Source organism: Sardina pilchardus, chromosome 17 (genome assembly GCF_963854185.1).
Source record: "Sardina pilchardus chromosome 17, fSarPil1.1, whole genome shotgun sequence".
Lineage (NCBI taxonomy): Eukaryota > Metazoa > Chordata > Actinopteri > Clupeiformes > Clupeidae > Sardina > Sardina pilchardus.
The window spans coordinates 19,522,234-19,545,498 of NC_085010.1; the positions used below are offsets into that span (position 1 = coordinate 19,522,234).

The following is a 23,265-nucleotide window of genomic DNA, read 5'->3' on the forward strand; positions in this document are numbered from 1 at the left end:
AAGCATGGAACGATATGAACACAATCATACAAATGCATTTGAACTGACCAGATCTGATGCTTTTTAAACCAAGACTTCTGATTAAAAAAGGAATGAAATGAATTTGAAAATATTTATTATTATTATTATTATTATTATTATTATTATTATTATTATTATTATTATAAAGACAAGTTACCTCCATCTTTGCACTGTGGTGTTTGCAACTGTCACTGTTTCTCATTGTCAAAGGGGGGCCCTGCTATGAAAAGTGGTGCACTGGTTTACAGGGACAAAGATTAAACAAGTCAAACTGTTGCACAGTGAAATCCAGTTTCAAATATTTACACAAAAAAGTGTTTATTTCACCGCCACAATGGAAAAGCCTAAAGTAAGGAAGTTGACCCCACTCTTCACTCTTCTAATCCCACTTCCCAGAGAGATCATCATGGTCCATTTGAGACCAAAGCCAACACACATGCAAAAACAATGCATGCACATTTACATGGTGTGAGGAGGGATCTAATCATCACAATATTTCTCATAGCTTCAATGCCCATTTTACATCGGAGCACAACTAAGACACAAAAGCTTGTTATTATTTAGGTTGTTCCTCAGGAAAGGAGAGTTGTTCCTCAGGGGGAAAAAAAAGAAATTCCTGTCCTGTTAAGAAAACATTATATCCATAAGACTAACTCTTTAGATCCAGTAACGAATCACGATGATGGCTACTGCTAAGCTTTACAAAGTAACAGCAAACACTAACTCACTTGAAAATGCAAGGAGTTGGGAAAAGGATTTTTGAAAGGTAAGACAGGATGCACGTCTTGATATGTGAATGAGAACTGCAATAAGACAGTGGTGCTGGATTCACCTATTCAATAATTTACTGCACTATATGTATGTGTGTGTCTACAAGAGGGGAAGCGTGAACACCTTCTAGGCCTCTCCCTCAGACTCTTCTGCTTCCTGCCGTCGTTTGGTCTGAAACAAGAGAAGACGGATGCAAACCTTCAGGACACTGATGCCACATATGCAGACACACAGACATACACAGACACACACAAACACACACAGTATGGTATATTCATATCAATAAACACTACATTAGCATTAAAAAGAAGTTTTAAAAACGTATTAGTGTAGTTTTGGTCACTTAGAGATTTAAAAAATTCTTCCTTTTCTCATACTAGTAATAGTAGTAACATTGTTGACATATAAAGGCATGAGGAAATCTCCCATACCAGTTTGAGGAAGTCAATAAGCTTGTAGGCATCCTCTCCTGTGGACAGATCCACAAAGTCCCGGGGCATTCTGTAACTCAGGCAAGGACTGGGCTGAACAGTGACTTCACTGGTAGTATAACGGAATGCAGGCCCCTCCTAGAGAAATGGAACAGTGACCGGAGTGTGTGTGGCTATATATACTGTACCCTTCACATTATCACAATTATACAACTGCAACACACATGCATGCGCACACTCAGGCAAGCGCACACACACACACACACACACACATATATTTACAAAAAACACTTTTGCATACTATTCACATGTGCACATACCCTATTGTCTGTCTATATATGTTTTTCCCCCCCAACATTTTTCATGATACTGATTGCAATACACATTGCACACACTCATGCACCCATGTGCCTTACTGCTCCATCGCTCGCTCACGTCTGAAGACCTACCTCTTGAGGCATGTCATCTTGTGGCTGACTGGCTGTCAGACTGCTCCCGGAGCTCAGTTCCTCCCAGGTGAACAGCAAGGAGTCCGTGACCGGCCCGAATGGATTTATATCAATCAGCCAGACCCGGCCCTGTTAGGAACCACAGCGCAGGGGAACACTGAGGACATGCTGTGCATTTGTATGGGTCGCTCACACCTAGAACGGTAACTATAACGATAACAGCAAAAAAGTATCGCCCTGGCTAATACGAGTGACATCGTCCACCCATAAACTATAATGATCACGACACGAAGAACGACATTGCTAAGGTCACTTTCAGTTAGCGTTGTAGATATTGTTCTTGGTGTGAATGGCCCTTACAATCTGCTGGAGTCACTTGACTAAAATGACTAGCACAGAAATGGTGCAGACCATAATACCTCCATGGTGGAAGCCAATAGCAAGAGCACTTACACAGCTATCCCGGTAGACGTCCAGAACATCTGCAATAAAATAAAATGAAAAACACATCAAATTGTTATTACGAGGCATCTAATTAAACTACAATTTCAACAGAATGAACAGAATTACAGAAGCACATAAAAACATAGTTGCTTCCCTTCTTGCTCTAACTCACACACAAAGATACATAAAGACAGACACACACACACACACACACTTACAGTCATCATCCAAAAACTTGTACTGGATATGGTCCCTGAAGAAGTCCTGGATAGACTGACAGACGCTGTCTTCTTGTTTTGATACGTGATGGTAGTACTGTGTGTAGTCCCTCTGAGAGATCCCTGTGAGGAAGGCAGACGTTAACGAGGAGGAGTTTGCATCAGCGTGCATACTTCCATCTAGACCAGATTTACTGATTATTAGCTCATGGCAAGTTACATTAGGCAAATTGAGTGTGTGTATATATGCATGTGTGACCACATGATTGTATATGTATGTGTGTGTGTGTGTGTGTGTGTGTGTGTGTGTGTGTGTGTGTGTGTGTGTGTGTGTATGCAATACCTATCAACTTGTTCTCCTTAACGAAGCACCGGAATTCTCCCCCTGGGATCAATTCACTCCATTTTCTCAAGACCAGCTGAGGGGGAGAGCGAATAGAGGAAAGGAGTTATACATGTATAATATGTGACATACTATAATAACAGCATGCATTTCATGGAAACATGGGTGGGTGGACACAGAAGTGTATGGAAAGAGAGACATCTTTGTTACTTAAACCTAAGCCTGGATAATATGTGAGTACATCATGCATAGTATAGTGTGTCTGTAAAATGAATAAAATCACTGTACAGAGGGCATGTACTTCACCTCATAGCTGATGGTTGGATCTGGGGAATCATTATCACTACAGTGGATGAATCTGCAGGGGGGCAAAATTGAGTAAATTACAGCAATGTGTTGACACCCTCCTACACTGTGACACACACACACACACACACACACACACACACACACACACACACACACACACAGCTGATTAAAGTGCCATAGGTCTCAAGCCAGTTCAGTCTTCAGGGAGACTTGAAATTTCCCTGGGGATTTCAATCTCTCCTACATTAATATGACAAGAGGTTCTGGTCCCAGGAGCTCTTGTTTCTGCTGTGCCAGCAAATAAATAGCAAGGTTGATGACATATCCGTGATGGAGAGAAAGAGTTGGTGGGGGGGATGGGGGCGGGCGAAAGAAAAATGATGACCTACACCATTCTTGGGGTTGTATTCTGGAATGCAACCAGCTTCCATACATGATGATGGAAGCTGGTTGCATTCCAGAATACAACAATTCACCTGATAGCCTTCAAGGACAAACACAGTGTTCCGACAAATGGAAATTACAAATACAAAAAAAAAGCTGTGACATTCAAATTTCTATTAAGCAAATAATATCTATCAATTGGATTGTGATTTCACATAGAAGGCACACAGTAACTGTAAGTCACTGACTGGTATTTTGCCTGGTGATTTTCACAATTTGGTATTCATTTTCATGAAGGATCCTGCACTCCAGGGTAAAAACAACTTCAAAGGCTGACAGAAGTAACAGAAATAGATTGAGTGTGTGGTGCGTGTTTATGTGTGTCTGTGTGTGTGTTGAAATATGAATCTAAATCGAGCTTTTCGAGCAAATGCACTTACCAAATCACAAAGGGGACAATTGATTATGCAGCTAATGGCAATAATGTCACATATATGGAGGCATTGTAGCCTAGAAATCTAGACGCACCCTAGTGGCAGCAAATGTCATTTGTAACCAGGGTCATCTAGCAAACACTCTATTGGCTTATGAGCTGGAAAAATCAAACTCTGGCCAGGCCAATCACATCGTGTGTAGAGTTGATGGGCGGTCTTTCAAATTGACTTTGGCCACAACTCTTAAAGAGTCACTTCACCCCATAACTCCACCCACTTCACATTTCTGAAAACGGCTTTGAAAATGGGCGAGACGTTCTGAAATTTGGAGAGAGAGTGCAGCCCTGCTGCAACCAATCAACCATGGTGATTTCGTGTCAATCTGGGAATGAGTGCTGCAGACATGGCTTATCACAGGTAGGCTAATCAGGGCAGCAGGTGTTGGGGCGTTTCAGTCCTAATTATTAACAACCCGGTGACGTAGTGTCGGACTAGAAGTGCAGGACAACGTCAGCATTCCAATAGTATTTTGGACCAACATGCCATGGCATGTTTTCAAACGGTAGTATGCGCTAGAGAGCAATATCTCCAATACAAAATCAGACGAAATGTTACTTTTGTCGAGAAACACGATTTTTGTCAATATTAACCCTGGTAATAGTACAGTTAACCACTTATGAGTATTTTCAATCAATCAACAGCTCAAAAAACTTATTTTAGGGTGCAGTGACCCTTTAAAGACTTGAAGTTAAGCTTTTCTTTGAGAAAAGAACGGCACTGAAGTCATTTCGATAATGCATCTAAAGCCTACCTTACACTGACAAGATTTGGGAAAGATTCTTGAAAGATTGTAGTCTTTTGAGTAAAGCTTGAATGATGGGCATTAGTTCAAAGACTACAATCTTTCAAGAATCTTTCCCAAATCTTGTCAGTGTAAGGTAGGCTTAAGATGTATTCAGAGTTTTGCCGATCTGATAGGGCAAAAGTCTGATCTACCAGCTATGCTGTTGGGAGAACACGTAGGCTGGTGGGACAGCAGAGGACATTTGAAAGACAACCGTTTATCCTGCCCCTCTGATTGAGCCCTGCCAATGGTGTGTTCCCAGACCCAACATCTTGATGTGGGTCTGGCTTGCCCGGCTAGAGGTACTATGTGTGTTCTGCATGCTAATCAATCCGAAGTGGCCCATCTAAAAGTTATATTAGGAGGGAATTTTTATTTTCATTCCTAGATTATTAGACGGAGGAGTTAATATCTCGATGTTAACTCAATTGGTAAACATGTTTACATGTATTGCACTGTATAGTGAATCTTGAGCTGAAGCTTGAATTAGATCAGAAAAATCAGAATTAGATATTTTCCCCAAATCCTTCAGCTCCAGTACGTATGTCCCATCTATTAAATGCATTTAGTAAATGACTTACGGTTGTGTGAGGTCATGCGTGACAAAATCGGAGCTCTTGAACAGAAGGAAGATGTCACTGAGGCTCTGGCACTGCAGGGAACTGTTCAGAGCAATCCAGTTAGCATCCTGCAGAGAACAGAGATGAGGAGCATGTTGTCAGTGGTAACCCTGTGCTTGGTTGCTAACCACTGTAAAGATTCTGAAGATGGTCTGACTGGCCGAAATGTCAGTCTATCAATAAACCGGCTGCTCTGTGGAGTAAGCAGTGTTGGGCTTTTCTTTCTCTCTGTCACTTTGAACCAATGTAGATACACCGTAATACAATGTGGGAATTCCCCTTTTTGTCAAATGTGAATGTAGTGGGTACCAATTACCGCTAATGGGCAACCAATTCAATTAAGACTGACAAAGAGTCATGCTCCCTCCTACCACAAGCACAACCACAGAGCAATACCAGGCATGCATCAACAATGTTAGGGACTCCATTCTCCATTGCAGGTCAGTGTAGCATTAATGAGTTTGAGGCTGTTATTTTAAGGTTAACTACATTGTGTTGCTTTAATCACTCTAGTTACATCCAGAATGGATATGCTGTTTGAATCTATGTTTGTAGCCGACATGCATGTGTAGCCTTTATTTGAACTTACACGTGGTGCACTCCAGTTGAGTTTAGGGAACACACAGCCACCGAGTGAATTTATTGCTTCAAGCACTTTAGCATTAAAATCTGGGAACTCTGGGGCCTGTGGGATGAAATAAAAACAAAAATCACTAAATGTTAACTTCAAAATAATGATTAACCAGTACAGTCAAACCCAACGGGAATGCCTTTCATTCAGATATCAGATTAACTTAACACCTAAAATGTGTCCCACCCCTTTTCAACGGCAACATGTCCGTAGAGGGAAAAGATCAATAAAAGATTAATGAATAAATAAATAAATAAATAATTAGAGCCTTACTTTAACAGTCTCTGTTGTTTCGTCATCTGACCACTGCCAAAAAAAAACCCAAACAAGTTTAGAAGATGCAACCACTGCATGACAGTTGTGGTACATTTGAGCAACACAAGATATGAGTCAAGCCAACATAATACCTGAACATCATCTCCTTCAGAATCACTAGTGTCGTTATGAGTTTGCGGAGTGTTGCTGGCACTAGAAATAGGGAGGGATGACATGGGTTAGGACAATACAGATGTTCTTACCTGAAACTGCAGAAAACCTTCCAATCCAATTAATTAGTTAATAGCGCTATGTCTGCTTACCTTTCTGGTACTACAAGTGTTCCATCGTCTAGCAAATAATCAATTACATTCTGAGGCAGAGGAAGAATCAAACTGCAAGCAAAATAATAAATTAATTGATACGGATGATTAATACTGTGAAAACCATGGCCTTAACCACTGTACTAACAGAATAGCATTCAAAATCGTATGTTTTTACTATACGGTAAGGTCGCGTATACAGTAGGGCCTAACAGTGTAACAGTTAACTGAAGTACAAAATTAGCTAAATATTACAAGGTTGCTGTAGTAAATGGATACAATGTTGAGAGAGTATCAAGGCCTATGATAACAAACGTGCGAACTCAGCTGACCATCGTTAGCTTGCTGCGTGTTATGTTATCCACAGAACCCCATGATCAGTAATGTTTTCTTTTGCCATCAAATTACCATCAAACAGGCGCAATTCAAGAAAATATCAGGACAGGAATAAGAGGACAGCACACTCGACTTTACCTTTTTATTGTGAATTTCTTAAATATCGGATACCAGACCGAAAACTGACAGTTGACAACTTGCTCCTTCTTCATAATGTACAACAAAAACGCCAGGATGAGTTTCCGGGTCAACTTTATTAGCTACACTTTCAAAGTAAGAGTCCTCTCAGCAGCAGACGCGAAGGCTAAAGTGTCGTATAAACTACTTATAAATTATTTTAATGATATAAATGACAACATACTGCCCAAATAATTTTTTTATATATTAAGAAGAAACGTTATTTTTTAGCTTTTCACCGTAATATCTTGGTACTGTATTTGACGTAGGGCTTTGTAGGCTACAGATAGGCTATGTGTTGTATGTTGTTACATCATTCTTGCAAGTCCTCCAAGCTGTCTGGATAATATTTTGCTTTCCATGGATATGTACACAAAGGCTACCTGTGGAAGTGTTTCTAATGTAAATTGAAGATGCCAGAGAATATGCCAGGAGTATTTCAAATATTTATCCTGTTTATTATTTAACATTGTTAATGGACTGTTATGAGGACTTGAATGGGCAGGTAGGCTTACTTGAGCATGGGCCCTTAAAAGGGTACTAACTAGTTTGAGTACCAGTTAGATCTATAGATTCTTGAAATTGTGCATTTAATATGCATAGCATATGCATAAATAATGGCATGTATTGATCAGTTTAAGTAAACTGTTTCAGGTGCTTGCAGCAGGGTTATGTTTTTCCTGATGGCAATGATAATGTCAGCATTAATCACTTTGGGTTTAAATTAGAAAATGTCAACACAGACAGGCAGTGGCAGAGAATTTCTAGGGGCTGGAGTATTACACGTTTCCAATTTTTCATGAAATGTAGCGCTGCGTCATCAACAACGTTGTTGGAACTACAATGTTCGAACGCCGGAGGCAGTGAACTGGAACACAGGTGCGATGCTTTGAATTGGAGACAGGTGTAACACTGTCGTTGTTTGGACGCAAGTTGTGTCATATCACGGTGGTTTAGCAACGCTGTTGCTAACTCTTCTAGAAACGCACCCCAGATCAATGATCCGGATGCGCCTGGAGGATAAGCCAGTTTGTGATTGGTTCCAGCAAATGTAGACAGGAAGCAGGAGAGACAACTGCACCGGTTTCCAGCCTGAGCTGCAGGGCGAAATCCAATCGCCGACAGATTGGGCTGGGTTTACCCCTTCCATCCATACTTAGGATATACTGAATATGACTGTGATGTGTCGGATGGGAACCCTGTATAATAATACATGCAAGATGGTGTTACAAAAATAAGTTGCACTATACACTGTGTCTACAACAACTGTGACAGTTTAAATACACACAGTAGTAAATATGGATAATTGGATGTGAATGTCCACATTATCAAGAGAGATCATGGAATCTGAGAACATTCCTTTGAATGATGTATTCATCTAGTAACAACATAGGTCTGCATAACAGTAATAATTCATTAAATCACCAAACTAAAAACCACACAATATGTAGTGATTTTATCTTAAAATAATAACTTCAAACTCATTTTGATAATAGGCACAGCTATATGCACAGAATATCTGATACTGCGTCATGTAGCTTTGTTGCTTCTGAGCAAACAATTTTCAACGCTTGCCACTAAATATGGATACCTATAAGTGGGAAATGGTGAAAACAGGGAATTCCTACATTGTGTTACTTACTTTAAACTTTAAGTGTTACGGCTGTGTTCCTGGAATTTTTCACTCTGTTTTGTTATTTGAAATTGGTTGATTTTTAAATTTCTGGTAATTCAATGTGGTTATTTTGCTTTTTGTTGCCTCACAGTAAGACTGGGGAGGACTGCAGTACAGCTGAAGCAATGTAGAAGAGAGTTAAGAATATACAAACTGCATGAATTAAGGACAGAATTTGGGAACTGAAGAAATCGGAACTGGACAGAGCCACCGCCAGTGCATCGGCTGTGGCGAGAGTTATTACCGCTGTTATTTTGTAACACTTCCACACATACACTTCCAAGTAATATTTCTTGTGATCCTTCAATATTTCTCCCTGATATATTGATCAAACATAATTCTGTAACCTAACTAGCCTCACCTGATCAGAGTCTGACCCCACTGCCACAGCACTAATGACTGCGGTCATGGTAAACGATAACGCTCATACAGACTAGACAACTGCTTATGCCTCTGGGCTTCATTAGTAGCTTGGGAGCCAGTACCAGTAGGAGCACTAAACTGTATTGTTGTTGGTGGCACACCTACTGTCCCATGCCACTGTCCCCTGCCACTTACCTACTGTCCCATGGCACTCGTGGCCAAGTTTGGCATTTGCCAACTGTACCATGGGTAAGGTTAGGGGAAAAAAAACTCCAGCTACTAAAAGTAGCCAGAATGCACTGGCATACAAACCTTAGAACAGCTTCAAATGTGTCAGGTAAGTGTATGTTTAATGTGAAAAACTCTGTCACCCTCCTTTTGCAGGTGCCAAAAGGGGCTCCAGGTGGATCTCAGACAAAGGAGGAGGTGAGTATGCATCATGGGTTAGGGTTCAAGATAGGGTTGGAAGGAACAGTGTTGCGGGAGAGTAGGCAAGTGGCGCCTACACAATGGCGTGGGACAGTAGGCACCTCAAGGTGAGTGCCGTGGGACAGTAGATGAGTGGGACGCGCCAACAACAGTACTGTACAGTTTTTGCTCCTACAGCTTCTAGAATAGAATAGAATAGAATAGAATATGTACTTTTTTGATCCCGTGAGGGAAATTCAGTTTTCTGCATTTAAACCAATTTAACCGAATTAGTGAACACACAGCACAGTGAACACACAGTGAGGTGAATCAACTACAAAACCAAGACAATTCTGAGAGAGCACATTTAAATTTGCTGCAGGAGAGAATTGGTAATGATACCTCTTCAGCGTTGAAGCTCTGTGCGTTTTCAATTCTCTTCACCAGCACAGAATTTGAATCCTAACACATACTCCTGTCAAAGCAGTGGCATGGTTATTTAGTAATTAAGACAATGTTTCAATGCAAACTTCTTACTTCAGCTTCTGTGTTCACCCTGTTCATTAACACACTTAATTAAAAAGTTAAATTCAAGGCATTTGTTAATGTTTAATTTAATTTAATGAGGTGTTACACCACTTTATTTAGCGGGACAACAACTTTCACAAAGGACCGACCTCTAATTATTCACACTGAAGACAGTAGAGTGCAGAGGAAAGAAAAACTCCATTAAAGTCCTCAGACATCTTCAAAGTTACGCTTGATAGAGCAAATAGAAATAGCCCTCTCTCTCAATTATACTGAGTATTATTAGACGTAACACACGCATATTAGACATTTCCACGCGAATAGATCTGTGGACCAGTCATATTCCAGTTCAATAGTGTGTGACTGCAAGACACCGATGCCTGTCAGCTCTACCGCAGGTAGTATTCAATGGCAGCCGAGAACGCAGCAAATCCTCCACACCCCAACACACCTGCCTTCATACCAGCACGCATTCCAATCGCTCCTCCTGTGACACATCCACTGTACACGGCATTTTTCCAGTCTGATTTGCCTCTGTGTGATTCGATGATGCACTCTGTGCAAGAAAACATTGCTCCCACGATAGCGAAGTTCTTGGCGTACGACATGCCTCTCTGGCCCATATCTTTCAAGACCTCGCGCGCTGTCGGGGTCCTCAGGGGGTCTTTAGGGTCAAATCCAACGTTGGTGTCAATGCCAGCTGTGAAAACACCAAAAGCACCACCTAACACAAAACCTCCAACACATGCGAGCACGGCTTTGAACGTACAGCTCTCCATTCCTCGTTCGATCATCTTCTCCTGATCCGTTTTTTGTGGACTCGGCAGTCCACCCATAACGCCTGGACTCAAGTCTTTGATCGGCTTTTTGTCTCCAATAAGATGATCCAATATGAGACTATACTGAAAATGAGAAGTTGGATCAATTAAATTGTCCGAGGCCATGGTAGGTATAGACGACTTTGAGCCATCACTGCTCTCCGTGGAAGTCGCCATGTTGGAAGAGCCTGTTTCTCATTCTCACGTGCAAATCTTTAAACTGAGGTGAATCCAACAAATGGAACGTTACTGACACCTCGTGGATTGGAGGATACGTGGATTTTCAGTTTCCAAAGTAATTAGTTAGCCTGTAATAACATTTAGTGTAGGCTTAATACAGTAATACATGACCACAATGTGTTTGTTATACAAAAAGATAATTTCTGAGAAAATCTTGCTGGAGTAGCAGGGAAGTAGCATATTCTGTCTGTAGTGTATGTCTGTTAAGATGTAGGCCTATTGTATATATATATATATATATAGGCTACGTTGTAAATATTCAATAGGCTATTCATTCTTCCTTTGTGTTCCTTTAACAAATATGTATGCAGGGACATTGGTGATGTGGCAGTGCTGATAAAACCTTGAGTTAGGCCTCTATGTGTATGTGTGCCATCAGCCACATATTTACACATAGCCCTTTTAACCTCCCTGAGGTTCACAGATGAGTTATGTTGGCTTCAGCAGCATGTGTGACACAATCACAGGCCTTTAATGAAATGCAATTTATTTGTGCTAAAGACAATCATCACTTTTGATGAATCAATCCTTCTTTCCAGTCAAAATCGTACCAAAAATAAATCATAAATGATATAATGTCAGAGCCGAGTGGACTTGCAGGAAGAGGAAGGGTAGATTAGCCTGTTCTGTTCTTGGAATCAGTTGAGACTCTTAACTCCTCGGAGGCCTAAAAAATTGAAGAGTGATCAGATCAATTGTGAATCTTTATACTGTACATATGGCTATACAGCATATAAGCTCAATTTTTGATGCATCAAGGTAGGAGGTATGATAAGTACATTTTTTACCAGTTCATGGAGAATGTCTTTAATTACGGCTGAACTGTTGCCTTGGAGATTAAAAAAAGAATAGAAAAAAGAGAAAGATTGGTGTGGCACTTACTGTAGGTAAATATGATTTGCTTTCTACTAGGTAGGGCTAGTTAGGTCTTGTTGTGCATCAACAATATTTAGTTAATAATAAATACTATGCTCTGTCATTTAAAAGTTCTGGGAAACGGTTTTGGTGAGGGACTCACATTTCTGAGAGCGGGACCTGTGATGATCAACACTAGCTGACCGAGGCAAGGTTGCTAAGTGGGTTTTCTTTAAAAGCACCAACAGGTCTGTGGTTTCCACCAGTCTGCCGGACGGACATAAGTATGGCATTGACATAAACAACATACTCTAGCCCACACCAGAGACATAAGTTGCCAAGCGTTGGTCTTGGTAAATACAACTTTGACATCTGATATATCTTGAAATTATCATTAATAAAACTAACATAACAGACTATTCACTTTATTGAAGTCTTGGGACAGTGTTTATCTCCTGATGCCAAATGAAAGCAATGCAGTATTATGAAATCAGATGAGAAATAATGATGGCCAACCTGTGACGCAGACGAACAATGTCCACCCTCTCTGCCTCCAGAGCTCTCTCTAACGTATAGATTTTCATCTGCGGTGTGGTGAAGAGGCAAGAAAGATTATTGAACAAATCAGTCTGAACCATAATAATAACGTATGGCTGTTAAGGCAAAGTGCCATTCTCACTGTCTTCTGCAGCAACTCTTTTTCATGTAATGCCATCTGCTACAAAAGAACAAAAAATGAGAGAGAGAGAAAGAGCAAGGTACAATTATCAACTGGTGAACATACAGAACTAATCTGTAGGTTGAGCAGGATGTAAAAATGTGCAAACTCTAAAAAACAGAAAATGTAATACAAATCTGAAACACAAAATGTAACTCTACGATATTACCATGCTATTCCGGTCAGCGGTCTTTTGTTCCTCCTCTAAAAGGTGCTTTTTGAGTACTTTGACCTTGTCCCTCATATTCTCATTTTCCTCTCCCAACAGCTTGACGGTTACCTTGGAAACATTCAAGGGTTGAGTCAGCATATCACAACTCATTTGTGCTCACAGATTTGTTTATGGTAGGCTATTGACATAGAAGACGGTAGCCTATTGTTTGATGATCCAAAACACAGTTTACCTTCATCTCATCATTCTCCTGTTGTAAGCGGTGTTTAGAATGAATGTACATATTGAGCTGATCCTGAAGTCGCATCTGAAAAATACAATAAACTGTAAGGCAGAGGTAATTCTTGCTCTCACAGAAAACAGATGGAATGGTGTGGGCTTACATTTTGCTCAGTTATCTTTGCCAATGAATCATACTTCTCCTTAAACAGACTGGCAATTCTTTCAGCTAGTTGAGATTGTCTCGCTGTGTGAGGGAAAAAAAGCCTTTGTTTTTTACACAAGAAACAGGCAAAGTCCAAAGGCCTATTAGCTTACTGTACCTCCAGTCGTGTTATGAAATATAAAACTTACAGTTGTATAGTCTCCTTAGGGCCTAGAGACAATCGGCAGATACAGAAGTGACAGAGAATTACACAAAGAGCATTTGGATCAATAAACATGGAATATAGCCAACAGAAAAAAAAAGAAATAACTCACACAAACTGTGGATCTCCATACCAATGTCAAGGGAAAAAGAAGTAACGGACCGATGATAACCATCTGAAACAGAAGCACATACAAGCATAACACACAAACACACACACAATTTAGCATAATTATGACTTAGTATCTCATAATTATGAGATAGCATCTCAATTATGACTTATGTCTGCTGTGTTTTCAAGTGGCAGAAACGGGCTTCCATATAATTTTGACTTTTCTATGTCTAATTTCAACTTTCCTACTTCATAATTATGACTTATCTCAGAATTTTGACTTAGTATCTGGCAATTAAAGATCTTTGGTTCAACTTCCACAACATTTTGTTATTTGCACTTGCACATCATAGTAGCAATCTCCTTCCTCTGAACAAATTGCATATGCTTTTGGACATGTATCAGTTGCTTTCATGTCATTTTCTGTTTTATACCATTATCTCTTGCTTATGTCATGTCAGTCAAAATCAACTATAGCCTATTTATGGATGTTGAATAGTCGTTCCCAGTAAAACGAATAGTCTTCATTTCATTGATTGAGTCATTACACAAAATTGTTGAGCTAATTATCAAATTCTGTCACAATACTGTAGAATTGCTATACTTAATGTGAAATGTATATATTCAATGTCTTGTGCTCAATACTACTCCCCTAACTACAGCAATGTGTAACTTTACTATAGTTTTCAAATGGCTAGGCTATAGTATGCAGTCTTGCACAGTTTTCAGGTGTAGTGTCACCGACTTCTGACCTTTTGTTTGCATTGGAAAACACATGTCAAGGTGTCAAGACTTCTCATTTTGATGATACTGGCAGTTTCATTGACATGCACAATTTTTGAGGAATAGATTATCCATTTTGAGCAAGTGACGTACGTTTTGCAGGTTAACGGTTTTGCAGGCAGGGCTCTGGCCTAGCCTACTGATGGTGTCAAGGTGGTGAGGGCCCCCAAATCAAATAAATAAATAAATAAATCGCAAAAGTATTGCCATCATGATGCTTCACTTTGGCATCAGTATAGAGAGCCTACTTACATTTTGAGGAAATACCATCAGTAAATCCACGATGCCGTCGTCACCAAAGATCTCCATCCTGATTGATTGGAGACCTGCCTCAACTTTGAGTATTTTGATTCTGTTATTGGTCTCGATTATTTACCACATGGAGAAAAAGTGAGCAACACAGTTCTGAATAATAGCAAAGGCTACAGTTTCCTAGCAACGGAGACGCACTGGGGCAAGGGCAAGTCGCGCGTAGCGCTCTGTGATCTTTGGGCCTCACGGCATAGCCTAGGAAATAGGACCGCGCAAGGTTCTTTTATTAGGCTATTTAATAGGCTATTATGGTCGTTGGATATACGATTTTCGAAAAATCCATTTAGCCTACAACTGGCTAGGCCTACGATCTCTGTCAAACCAATTTTGATGTCTTTGATTCGCGTTCCCCCCGTTTTGCAAAACAAAAATCTCCACTGAGAGCGATTGTGAATTCACCTAGGCCTAATAGTTTGATGTTGTCTTGGAAAGTTATTACGCATGCCCGTTCATACAAATGTAAACCTAGGCATTGGAATCTGGACTTCAATATTCCGAATCAGAGCCTATGGCCTATGTGTTTTCAATCTTGGATGAAGTTGCGCACCAACCGCTTCAGCGCAAGGCTTTACGCACTGATCGGCAGGCCGCACCGCAGATTGCTCAGCATCTTGAACACTGTAGGCTACAGAAAACTACCCATTGCAAAAAACGGAGAGCTATGCAAATAGTTTGCAGTCAACTGAGGCCAGGTCCACGATTGGTAGCATTGGCAATAGGGCTGGACAATGATATTTAAATAGGCTATATTAAAGATACACGTGAAAAACTATATCGCTTTAGCAAAAAGTCATCAGGATAAGACATATGCCGTGTTTTATCAATCTCTCTCTCTTGGGCTCCGATGTAAAAGCCCTCTCATCAAAAGGGCATGCCATTGCGAACACGAGAAAGCTGTGGCAAACTCGTTATGGTTTGTAGGCCTTCATTAGGCTATTTAATTATTTTCAATAGGCTATTGATTGCATTGTCATTTGTTGTTTATTATTGCTATTCTCCTAAAAGTTGGTATTACCAACTTTTAAATTGTGTAGGCTACTGTTATATTGACTTATTGTATTTTTGTCATTTGTAGCCTAGACGCTTTATATGGCTCTGGCCTAGACCATAGCCTAATCATATTTAAAGAATGCACCTATTATGTCGTCTCAGCAACAATTCGGAGCTCTTTGGGCAACTTCATTGTTACGTCATTCGGCTCTGATCACATATTATGACGCATCTGAGAATTCAGAACTTTCGCCGTAAATGTTCAACTTCAGCTCAGTTGTAACCTGACACACTTCGAGACGGTCGACTTTTGTTATAGCTTGCGTTATTAACCTACTGCAGTCAAGGCTTCCTTTTTTCAGACGGTGGACATTTGCGCCACCTGCTGTAGTTCCCTTGAATTTTCTTCCAAGGCCAATGGAGACCATGGGAACCATCGGTTTTTGGTATTTTATGACATTCTCTCAGAGTGTAAGTCATTCCTCTGATTTAGTCTGGTTCAAGCGATCGTAGCTTTTGAAGTAGCCTACTACTAAATGGTAATGACCAGTGCCATCCCTCTGTCTGTCTGCCTATCTAAGTCTATGTGCTTTCTGTCTTTGCAGCTGTTTTTCATGGCCATGGTACAACTGCTTTACATGTTGAAAGCAGCAATTAATGTGAGTTCTGGGTAGTGGTGCTATCTCAAACCACAATACTTTAGCATTTTTGTAATTCAGCTGACCTAATCAGTGTTGACACCATGTATTCAAGCTAACCAAGTCTTTCTATATCCACAGGGCAAATTGAAAGAACACCATGGTATGTTTGATATTGGTCATTTACTCTAGAGCATCTCATTTGACTCTTTATTTTAGGATGTTGTTTGTTGTTTATGGCATCATTGTGTCTTAACCTTTTTAAATCCTGCTTTGTCTGCTCTATAGGAATTGAATCGAAAGTGGACGATCGAGTGCTCCAACTCTTTCAGGAGAGTTATGATGCACGGTTAACCGACCTGAATTTCAAGGTATACATACAGTATAGGTTTATGTCAGAGCTCCAGAGAAATAGCCTTTTTAAGAGTTGTCATGTTGAAGAGATGCCCAATCCAGTGAAATTAAATCATTAATGTCATTATTATAATAGGTGGGTATGTTTTTGCTGTTTAACCTAATCAGTCACCCTGTTAGATATCAACTCCATCTCATAATTACCAAAACTTGTTTGTGCTGATCAATCTTTCCTTTTCAGAATAAAAAACTGCAGGAGGAACTCAAAAAGGCTTTAGACTCTCAGCGCTGCATAAAGCAGGAGAATGAGGGATTGAAGGTTAGTGTCTTCATTTGACTTTATTTATTTTAGTAGGCTATTCATACATTCAGGATGAACACAATGAATGCAGTGATTTATGCTCTCCTCCGGGTACTGTCCTTATTGCAGAGAGAAAACAAGGACATGAAGGAGAAGATAAAACTTCTCAATCAGACCTTGCAAGACCAAGAAAGTAGCAGTAGACTGAAGGAAATGGTAAGTTTATTTTTGCGATTATATTGTTTCACAAACTACACATGACGACATAGCTAATTCACTGCCCATCTCCTGTGACTGACAGGCATCTAAGAACCAGAGAAAGGTTCCATCCGTGAGAACTTTCCTGGTGGCAGTCTTCTCAATGGTTTGTTCAATCTGAATTATTGTAATGCTCCTTTTCCACCACATGTACAGTATATACCTTCCCCGCATCTCATTCCCCTTTTCCTCGTGTTGTGAAACACAACTGAAATGTAACATGTAAAACATGTTTTTGTCCTCTTTGTAGGTCCTAGCCAAAAACAAAGTGCGAAAGCTTCAGACAGATGTGGAGTCCTACCAGAAGGACAACATCAATCTAAAGAGCCAGTTTGAAAGTGTGAGTGTAGATTGATGCACTACATTTTGAGGAGCATTCTTGCTACACTATATAATAAGAAATGAAAAGAAAAACATAACCCCCCCCCCCCCCCCCCCCCAATATTAATGATATTGTGAACTGTGTCATAGTCATGCAGTTACTTTAACAAATATGAAACTATATTACAATTGAATGGACACATGTAAAATATTTTCATACAGTAGAATAAGAAGGCACTATTCACTACTCTCAATGTCCATTGTAGGTACACGCCGAAATGGAGCTCTGCCGAAAAGAGAACTCATCACTTAAGGACCAGGTTCAATATGTACGTTTTAACAGTTAGCCTACATGTTGCGATCTTTCAGCTCTCAATATATTGTATGACTTCTGCGGTCGAGCATAATATTGTTAAAATAGGAAGAGGAGAGAGAGCAATGATGTATATCTCGCACCATTAGGCCACAATACAGATAGAAGTTGAGAGACGCCATACGGAGCTCAAACTGACGGCTCTTCAGCGCAAGATGCAGGAACTGGAGAGAGAGCTGGAAGGCAAGGATAACTCCTGCAAGGCTCAGGTGAGTCCCTTCACCTCCCATAGCTGAAGGTCCACTCACAGTTCAGCCAACAGATGGGAAAGTTGGTTTAGAAAGAGGGGCGTGTATATTAAGCTTTCACGGTTATTTTCATGAAAAACATTGCTGCTGTTCTTCTCATGGTTAGTGGATACTGATGAAGAGGCAAGTAGGTTTATTAAAATAGTTGTTTGTTTTTATTTTTCATTAATTGAGTGATTTATATTTACAGATGGCCTCATTGGAGAGAAAGGCACACAAGAGACTGGTATGAAGTTTTTGATCAACCATTATATGATCATAGTATGATAATGCATCTGTGACCATATAGTATGATAACACACTTGTAATCAATGTTTAGATTAATGTTTTTGATGTTTTTGTTGACACAGGTGAAGGCCTCAGCTCTACAGCGTCAGCTGTATGACAAGAAGGCAGAGGTCTTCTTTCTGCATCATAAGTATGGGTCTTACAATTACAATTCATGTTTTTTTTTCTCTCTATTTAAATTATGGAATGTCGGACAACTAGCAAAGTTCATGCACACACTAAAGCTATCATACGGGGGGTGTGTCAGAACATTGACTGAAATCTCATGCCAAGCAGTTGTATAGCATGTTCCATGCAAAGAAAGATTATTCTGGATCTCAGCGTCTTCTCCTCCACATGCAGGCTTATGGACTTCATGGACTGGGTGGCTGAGCTGAGGGGAACTAAGTTTGTGCCCCTGCCCCTCTACTCTCACAACCAGAAGCCCTCCCACAAAAGAGGTGAGTGGTGGTCAGTGTGGGTTATTTGGTGGATGTGAGCTCTCTTCAGATATGTTTGACATTTAAGTGCACATTTTTGTTTAGCTAGATGTGGAACACAATGTTTTTGAAGTGATCGTCATGAGTGTATTAAACATGTACATCTGAGCAAGCTGACTTGTGTGTGGTAACACTGGTTTCTGTTTCTTGTCTTTAGTGAGAGACGACTGGAGGGATTTGTTGACAAAAAGCAGGCTTCAGTTGGTAGGTTAAAGTGGAACATGTCATACTGGAGTCAATGTTTGAACATTTTCAGAAAGTATTCTGAGAGTAGATTTTGCAATTGTTTCTTAGAATTTCACCATGATCCCTCTACTGGATTTGGATCACTTTAGCTGATCTCTGTCAGAAAACAGTTTCTCCATGTATTTTTGTCTTTTATAATCTGCTATTAATTAAGCATTATTATGTATGCATTATAATGTGTTCATTCTTATCACACTATAATCAGTCATCCAACTCTACTCTCAGATTAATGCACCAGTCTTATTTCCTGTATTTGACCATTTGACCTCCATCCACAGATTCCTGAGGAACAAGGGGACTTTGCCTCAGAGCTGGACCCCAGAATGGCCTCAGTCAACCAGGCCATCATACCCTGAAGACCCCAGAATGGCCGAAGTCCACCAGGCCAGCATACCTTGAAGACCCCAGAATGGCCGAAGTCCACCAGGCCAGCTTCTACCTCTGAAGATCCCAGCAGTGTCCTTTTACTCACCTTGATCTGCTCAGAGGCTCTACACAGAACATATTAAACCATCTTATTAACCCCAAGCCTGGCCCTGTGTTGCTGTATAATGGACCAACAATTATTTTAACTGTTTTAATGCACTTTACATTTTTTTCTGTTTGTTTGTTTTTACCAAAGGTGAAACAACCTGAAGCCCTGAGATAGAGACAGGAGGAACGGAACAAAGCTTTCATCCCACCCAAAGAGAAACCTGTAGTGAAGAAGGCCAAGAAAGGTACAGTCTTTTATCCACACCTTCTCTCCTGTTCCATTCCTAGGCAAACTGATTGGCATACCAAAGAGGCATGTCCCCCAGACATAGTAAATTGTAGTTTGGTACAACTGATGTTGGCAAATAGCTTGTTTTCTTTTCTTTTATTGTTTTGCTTGTTTATGTACTGTATGTGAAATTACAAGAATTTACTTTTTTTTTTTTTTACAGACACAACAGAATCTAAAATTGACATCCAGGGCGCCTCCCAGACCCTCAGATGAAAAGAAGAGGCCAGGCCAGCATATACCTCTGAATACCCCAGAATGACCTCAGTCCACCAGGCCAGCTTCTACCTCTGAAGATCCCAGCAGTGTCCTTTTTCTTACCTTGATCTCCTCAGAGGCTCTACACAGAACATACTTTTGTACTTGATATTAAACCATCTTATCAACCACAAGCCTGACCCTGTGTTGCTGTATAATGGACCAGCAGTTCTTTTAACTGCTTTAATGCACTTGACCTTTTCTTATAAATCCTATTTTTCTATGATGTACATACATTGTATGAATTGTACTATATATAACTGTAATATACACTATATTGCCAAAAGTATTGGGTTATCTGCCTTAACCCTTAGGGGTCGGCCATCCCACCGGTGGGATTTTTTGGTCTGTTCCAAACACACATCTGACACTCCGCGAGTTTTTATCCTAGAAACATTTTAGCCAAAGAGCGCAATGTTCATTTCATCTGACAATAGACCACACTCCCAGACAAAGTCACTTAATCATTCAGTAACTCCTGCCATTTACATTGTTAATTTAATGACTGGACTGGCTCCAAAATTACATGCCATTCAAATAATCTATTAGCAGTGAGGTCACTTTTGAAGATTTGATGATAGCTTTGTCTGTAACTCTCCAACAGTGATTCATATGGATTTTTTTGCCTATCATACAGTATACCATCCTTCATACTGAACGTAGGGGCAAGATAACCATCAGGTCTTTGTCCAAGCATGTGTGTAACATTTCCAGATGATTAGAACCTTTTATCATCGTTTTAACTGTAAATATAGGAACTTTCAACAAAATACCTGGTCTTCACAGTCTCTGACTTACACATCAACACACTTTCTTTTTATTTAAATTTAGTGAATTCTCTTGTCTTTCCCATTCCCAAAAATTACTACTAGAGGATTTAGCCTCTGAGTGACTTTATTTTCATACCATGAAAAAGAAAGTCATGAACTACTTTTGAAAGTTCACAGACACTCTGATTTACTTGAATAAGTTGCAATTAGATAGGAAATGCTTCTGTTCGATGTTGTAGATACGATTTTTCAGGGGTTGTGAGCAATGTGTTGTGAGCAATGTGTTCTTGTTAAAAAATATTCTCAGAATGAATTAGCTTCCCTTCCAAGGTGGATTTCCCCTCATTTTTTCATTGTGGGAGTACAATAAATCACCAAAAGATTGTTTCTTTTTATACCTGTTTTTAGTCAACTTTCTTCTTTCAACTTTTAGTCAATAATTCTGGAGGGTACTGTACATTTTGTGCTTGCACTTCTGCTGTGGCATTTATTTCAGCTTATTCAGCTATATTTCTGCAGACATTGTATTGCCTCATACCCGCCACACATCTTTTAATCAAATACGTCAAGATACACTTGTAATAACTGCTTTGTTAATATGGACTTCTGCAAAGTTCTGAAATCAAAATTCTAGTACAGTATTTTGCCAATGATAAGATATGCAATAAATTGCAATTAACTACAGAATATTCATCAGTTTATTTAATTCATTAAAAATGAATTTGCACACAAATTAAACCAGTGCCTTGATCATTTGGCTAATTAACTTTCACGCAGAAATGCATCTTGGACTTGGGCTCCAAATGACCCATACGTGGGTAGAGAAGAGAGAACACCGCCGGCATTTCAGGTCGAATAGTTCTCGGGGAATGGAGGACAGGCACCGTCCCAGTCGTTCCACAACACATAGTCACATATGTGGGATAAAGAGGTAGATGTCGCAGAACCACCGAACAGGCTGAGCTGATAGACTCCTGCACGTGGCAGGGCCACGCTGATCGTGACGTCTCTCTCATCACAGGAGAGGAGCACGTAGCGGGAGAGGGGGTGCTTAGGTTGCTGGTGCTCCTGTCTGGACAGATCAGCTTGAAGTTTCAAACTGTGCTGATTGCGAAATGTGATGCTGCATTTCCCCTGCTGAGTATTTATTATGGCCCTGGTATGGCTGAAATCAACAAGACCTGCTTTGAGTGTGGCATTTCCAGGCCCACAGTCACTGCTCAGCCCAGGTGGAAAGAGTCTATTGATATTAACGGTAGCACTGCTTGTGCAATCTAGGAGGAACGTACCAACATAACTGTATGAGTCAGTGCTGTCGCAGTCCTTTACAAACACTTTAAGCTCATAATAGCCCACATAAGGGCAGAGAACGTGACAGCTGAGCTGGTCAGGTTCACTTTGTGTGGCCAGGCATCTCTTGGCCAGCTCTTTATCCAGGTCTTTGTGGAAAAGTGTTGCACACTTGAAGAAATAATGTCTTGTCAACAAGTGTGTCGAAAGTTCTTCGTTTATTTCCACTTTTCAATGAAATACATTCAGTAAACACGTTGTTCTCTGTCTCGTTTTCTCTCTAGGTTTCGTTCTCTACTTAAGTTTCGATTTCCTGTCTGTACTCAATGCCCTGAACTACTCCCTGAACAATCCCACATTGCCATCTAGTGGACAAAAATGATAATGTCATCGTGATTATCTCACAAATACAAAGGTTATACAGAACACAACAAAGCAAATAAAATACATCATGGGGGTGTACACTACACTCTCCCCTGCTTAACTAAATGTCGTCCCGACATTTTCAGGCTCAGTTCATGTTCTATCTGAACATTCTGATTGCTAACAGGTTAGAGTCCAGTATTCAAGATACATTTCTGATGACAGATTTCACAAAACATACATCTCATATTTCATGTCATGTGTTAAACAGTGGGTGTCATTGTGCACTACGACAACCAACTATTTTCTCCGCTGTATTCACGGGAAGCTCATCTTGACTGGCATGGGCATGACCTTTGACCTGTATTACAATCACATAGAATCTCACACATTCTATTTACTCAAAATCTAACCACTTATCTCTGCTGTGTTGCAAGCCTATCTCAGAGTACTCATATCTAAACACATTACCTTACACAACACTTCACGTCAGTAATCCTTCAGTGTGTGATTCTAAATGTATGAACCATTTCTTGTAGTCTTATATTCAATTAAAGAATCTCTTTTTAAACATGTTCTTGTCTCAATATATCTTAAATCAATTACATTAACATGAATATCTGCATCCATTCTAAAACTGAATGGCATGAACCATACATTTCTAATCTAAAGCTTTTAAACATTTTTTTTTTTTTTTTAACTAAATGTGGGCTGTCCCAACTGATCATATGTGAATGTTTTAGGAGCAGTTCTATTTCTGAAAGG

At 40.1% G+C, this 23,265-nt stretch overlaps 4 protein-coding genes across 8 annotated transcripts; 1 reads left to right on the forward strand and 3 right to left on the reverse strand.

Moving 5' to 3' along the window:
- Nucleotides 1–295: 295 nt before the first annotated feature.
- cdc123 (cell division cycle 123 homolog (S. cerevisiae)) lies at nt 296–7,052 on the reverse strand. The gene is made up of 13 exons (XM_062518479.1): nt 6,952–7,052; nt 6,478–6,549; nt 6,307–6,367; nt 6,173–6,205; nt 5,858–5,953; nt 5,230–5,336; nt 2,984–3,035; nt 2,678–2,753; nt 2,335–2,457; nt 2,126–2,154; nt 1,673–1,801; nt 1,224–1,361; nt 296–963 (listed from the first exon to the last, which is right to left on the reverse strand). Exons 1-13 carry the CDS (start codon nt 7,023–7,025, stop codon nt 919–921), a joined length of 1,035 nt encoding a protein of 344 aa, XP_062374463.1. The 5' UTR covers nt 7,026–7,052; the 3' UTR covers nt 296–918.
- A 2,982-nt stretch (nt 7,053–10,034) lies between these two features.
- On the reverse strand, nt 10,035–10,977 carry timm22 (translocase of inner mitochondrial membrane 22 homolog (yeast)). Its single transcript, XM_062518022.1, has one exon. It carries the CDS (start codon nt 10,957–10,959, stop codon nt 10,354–10,356), a length of 606 nt encoding a protein of 201 aa, XP_062374006.1. The 5' UTR covers nt 10,960–10,977; the 3' UTR covers nt 10,035–10,353.
- A 515-nt stretch (nt 10,978–11,492) lies between these two features.
- Nucleotides 11,493–14,586, reverse strand: LOC134062531 (uncharacterized). Of its 5 annotated transcripts, none has more exons than XM_062518565.1 (11): nt 14,501–14,586; nt 13,488–13,529; nt 13,341–13,362; nt 13,151–13,233; nt 13,000–13,074; nt 12,765–12,875; nt 12,557–12,595; nt 12,394–12,461; nt 12,041–12,144; nt 11,802–11,851; nt 11,493–11,689 (listed from the first exon to the last, which is right to left on the reverse strand). In XM_062518565.1, the coding sequence occupies exons 1-11, from the start codon at nt 14,555–14,557 to the stop codon at nt 11,639–11,641; spliced, it is 702 nt and encodes a 233-aa protein (XP_062374549.1). In that variant the 5' UTR covers nt 14,558–14,586; the 3' UTR covers nt 11,493–11,638. The 5 variants fall into 5 exon arrangements, with proteins under 5 accessions (XP_062374549.1, XP_062374546.1, XP_062374547.1 ...); XM_062518562.1 differs by having other exon boundaries at nt 12,557–12,592; nt 13,467–13,529; XM_062518563.1 differs by having other exon boundaries at nt 11,811–11,851; nt 13,467–13,529.
- Nucleotides 14,587–15,976: 1,390 nt separating this feature from the next.
- On the forward strand, nt 15,977–19,412 carry LOC134062013 (transport and Golgi organization protein 1 homolog). The gene is made up of 15 exons (XM_062517885.1): nt 15,977–16,021; nt 16,156–16,209; nt 16,330–16,351; nt 16,477–16,559; nt 16,784–16,861; nt 16,973–17,059; nt 17,145–17,207; nt 17,352–17,441; nt 17,689–17,751; nt 17,885–18,004; nt 18,234–18,269; nt 18,394–18,461; nt 18,674–18,771; nt 18,968–19,014; nt 19,335–19,412. Exons 1-15 carry the CDS (start codon nt 15,977–15,979, stop codon nt 19,410–19,412), a joined length of 1,032 nt encoding a protein of 343 aa, XP_062373869.1.
- Nucleotides 19,413–23,265: the final 3,853 nt, after the last annotated feature.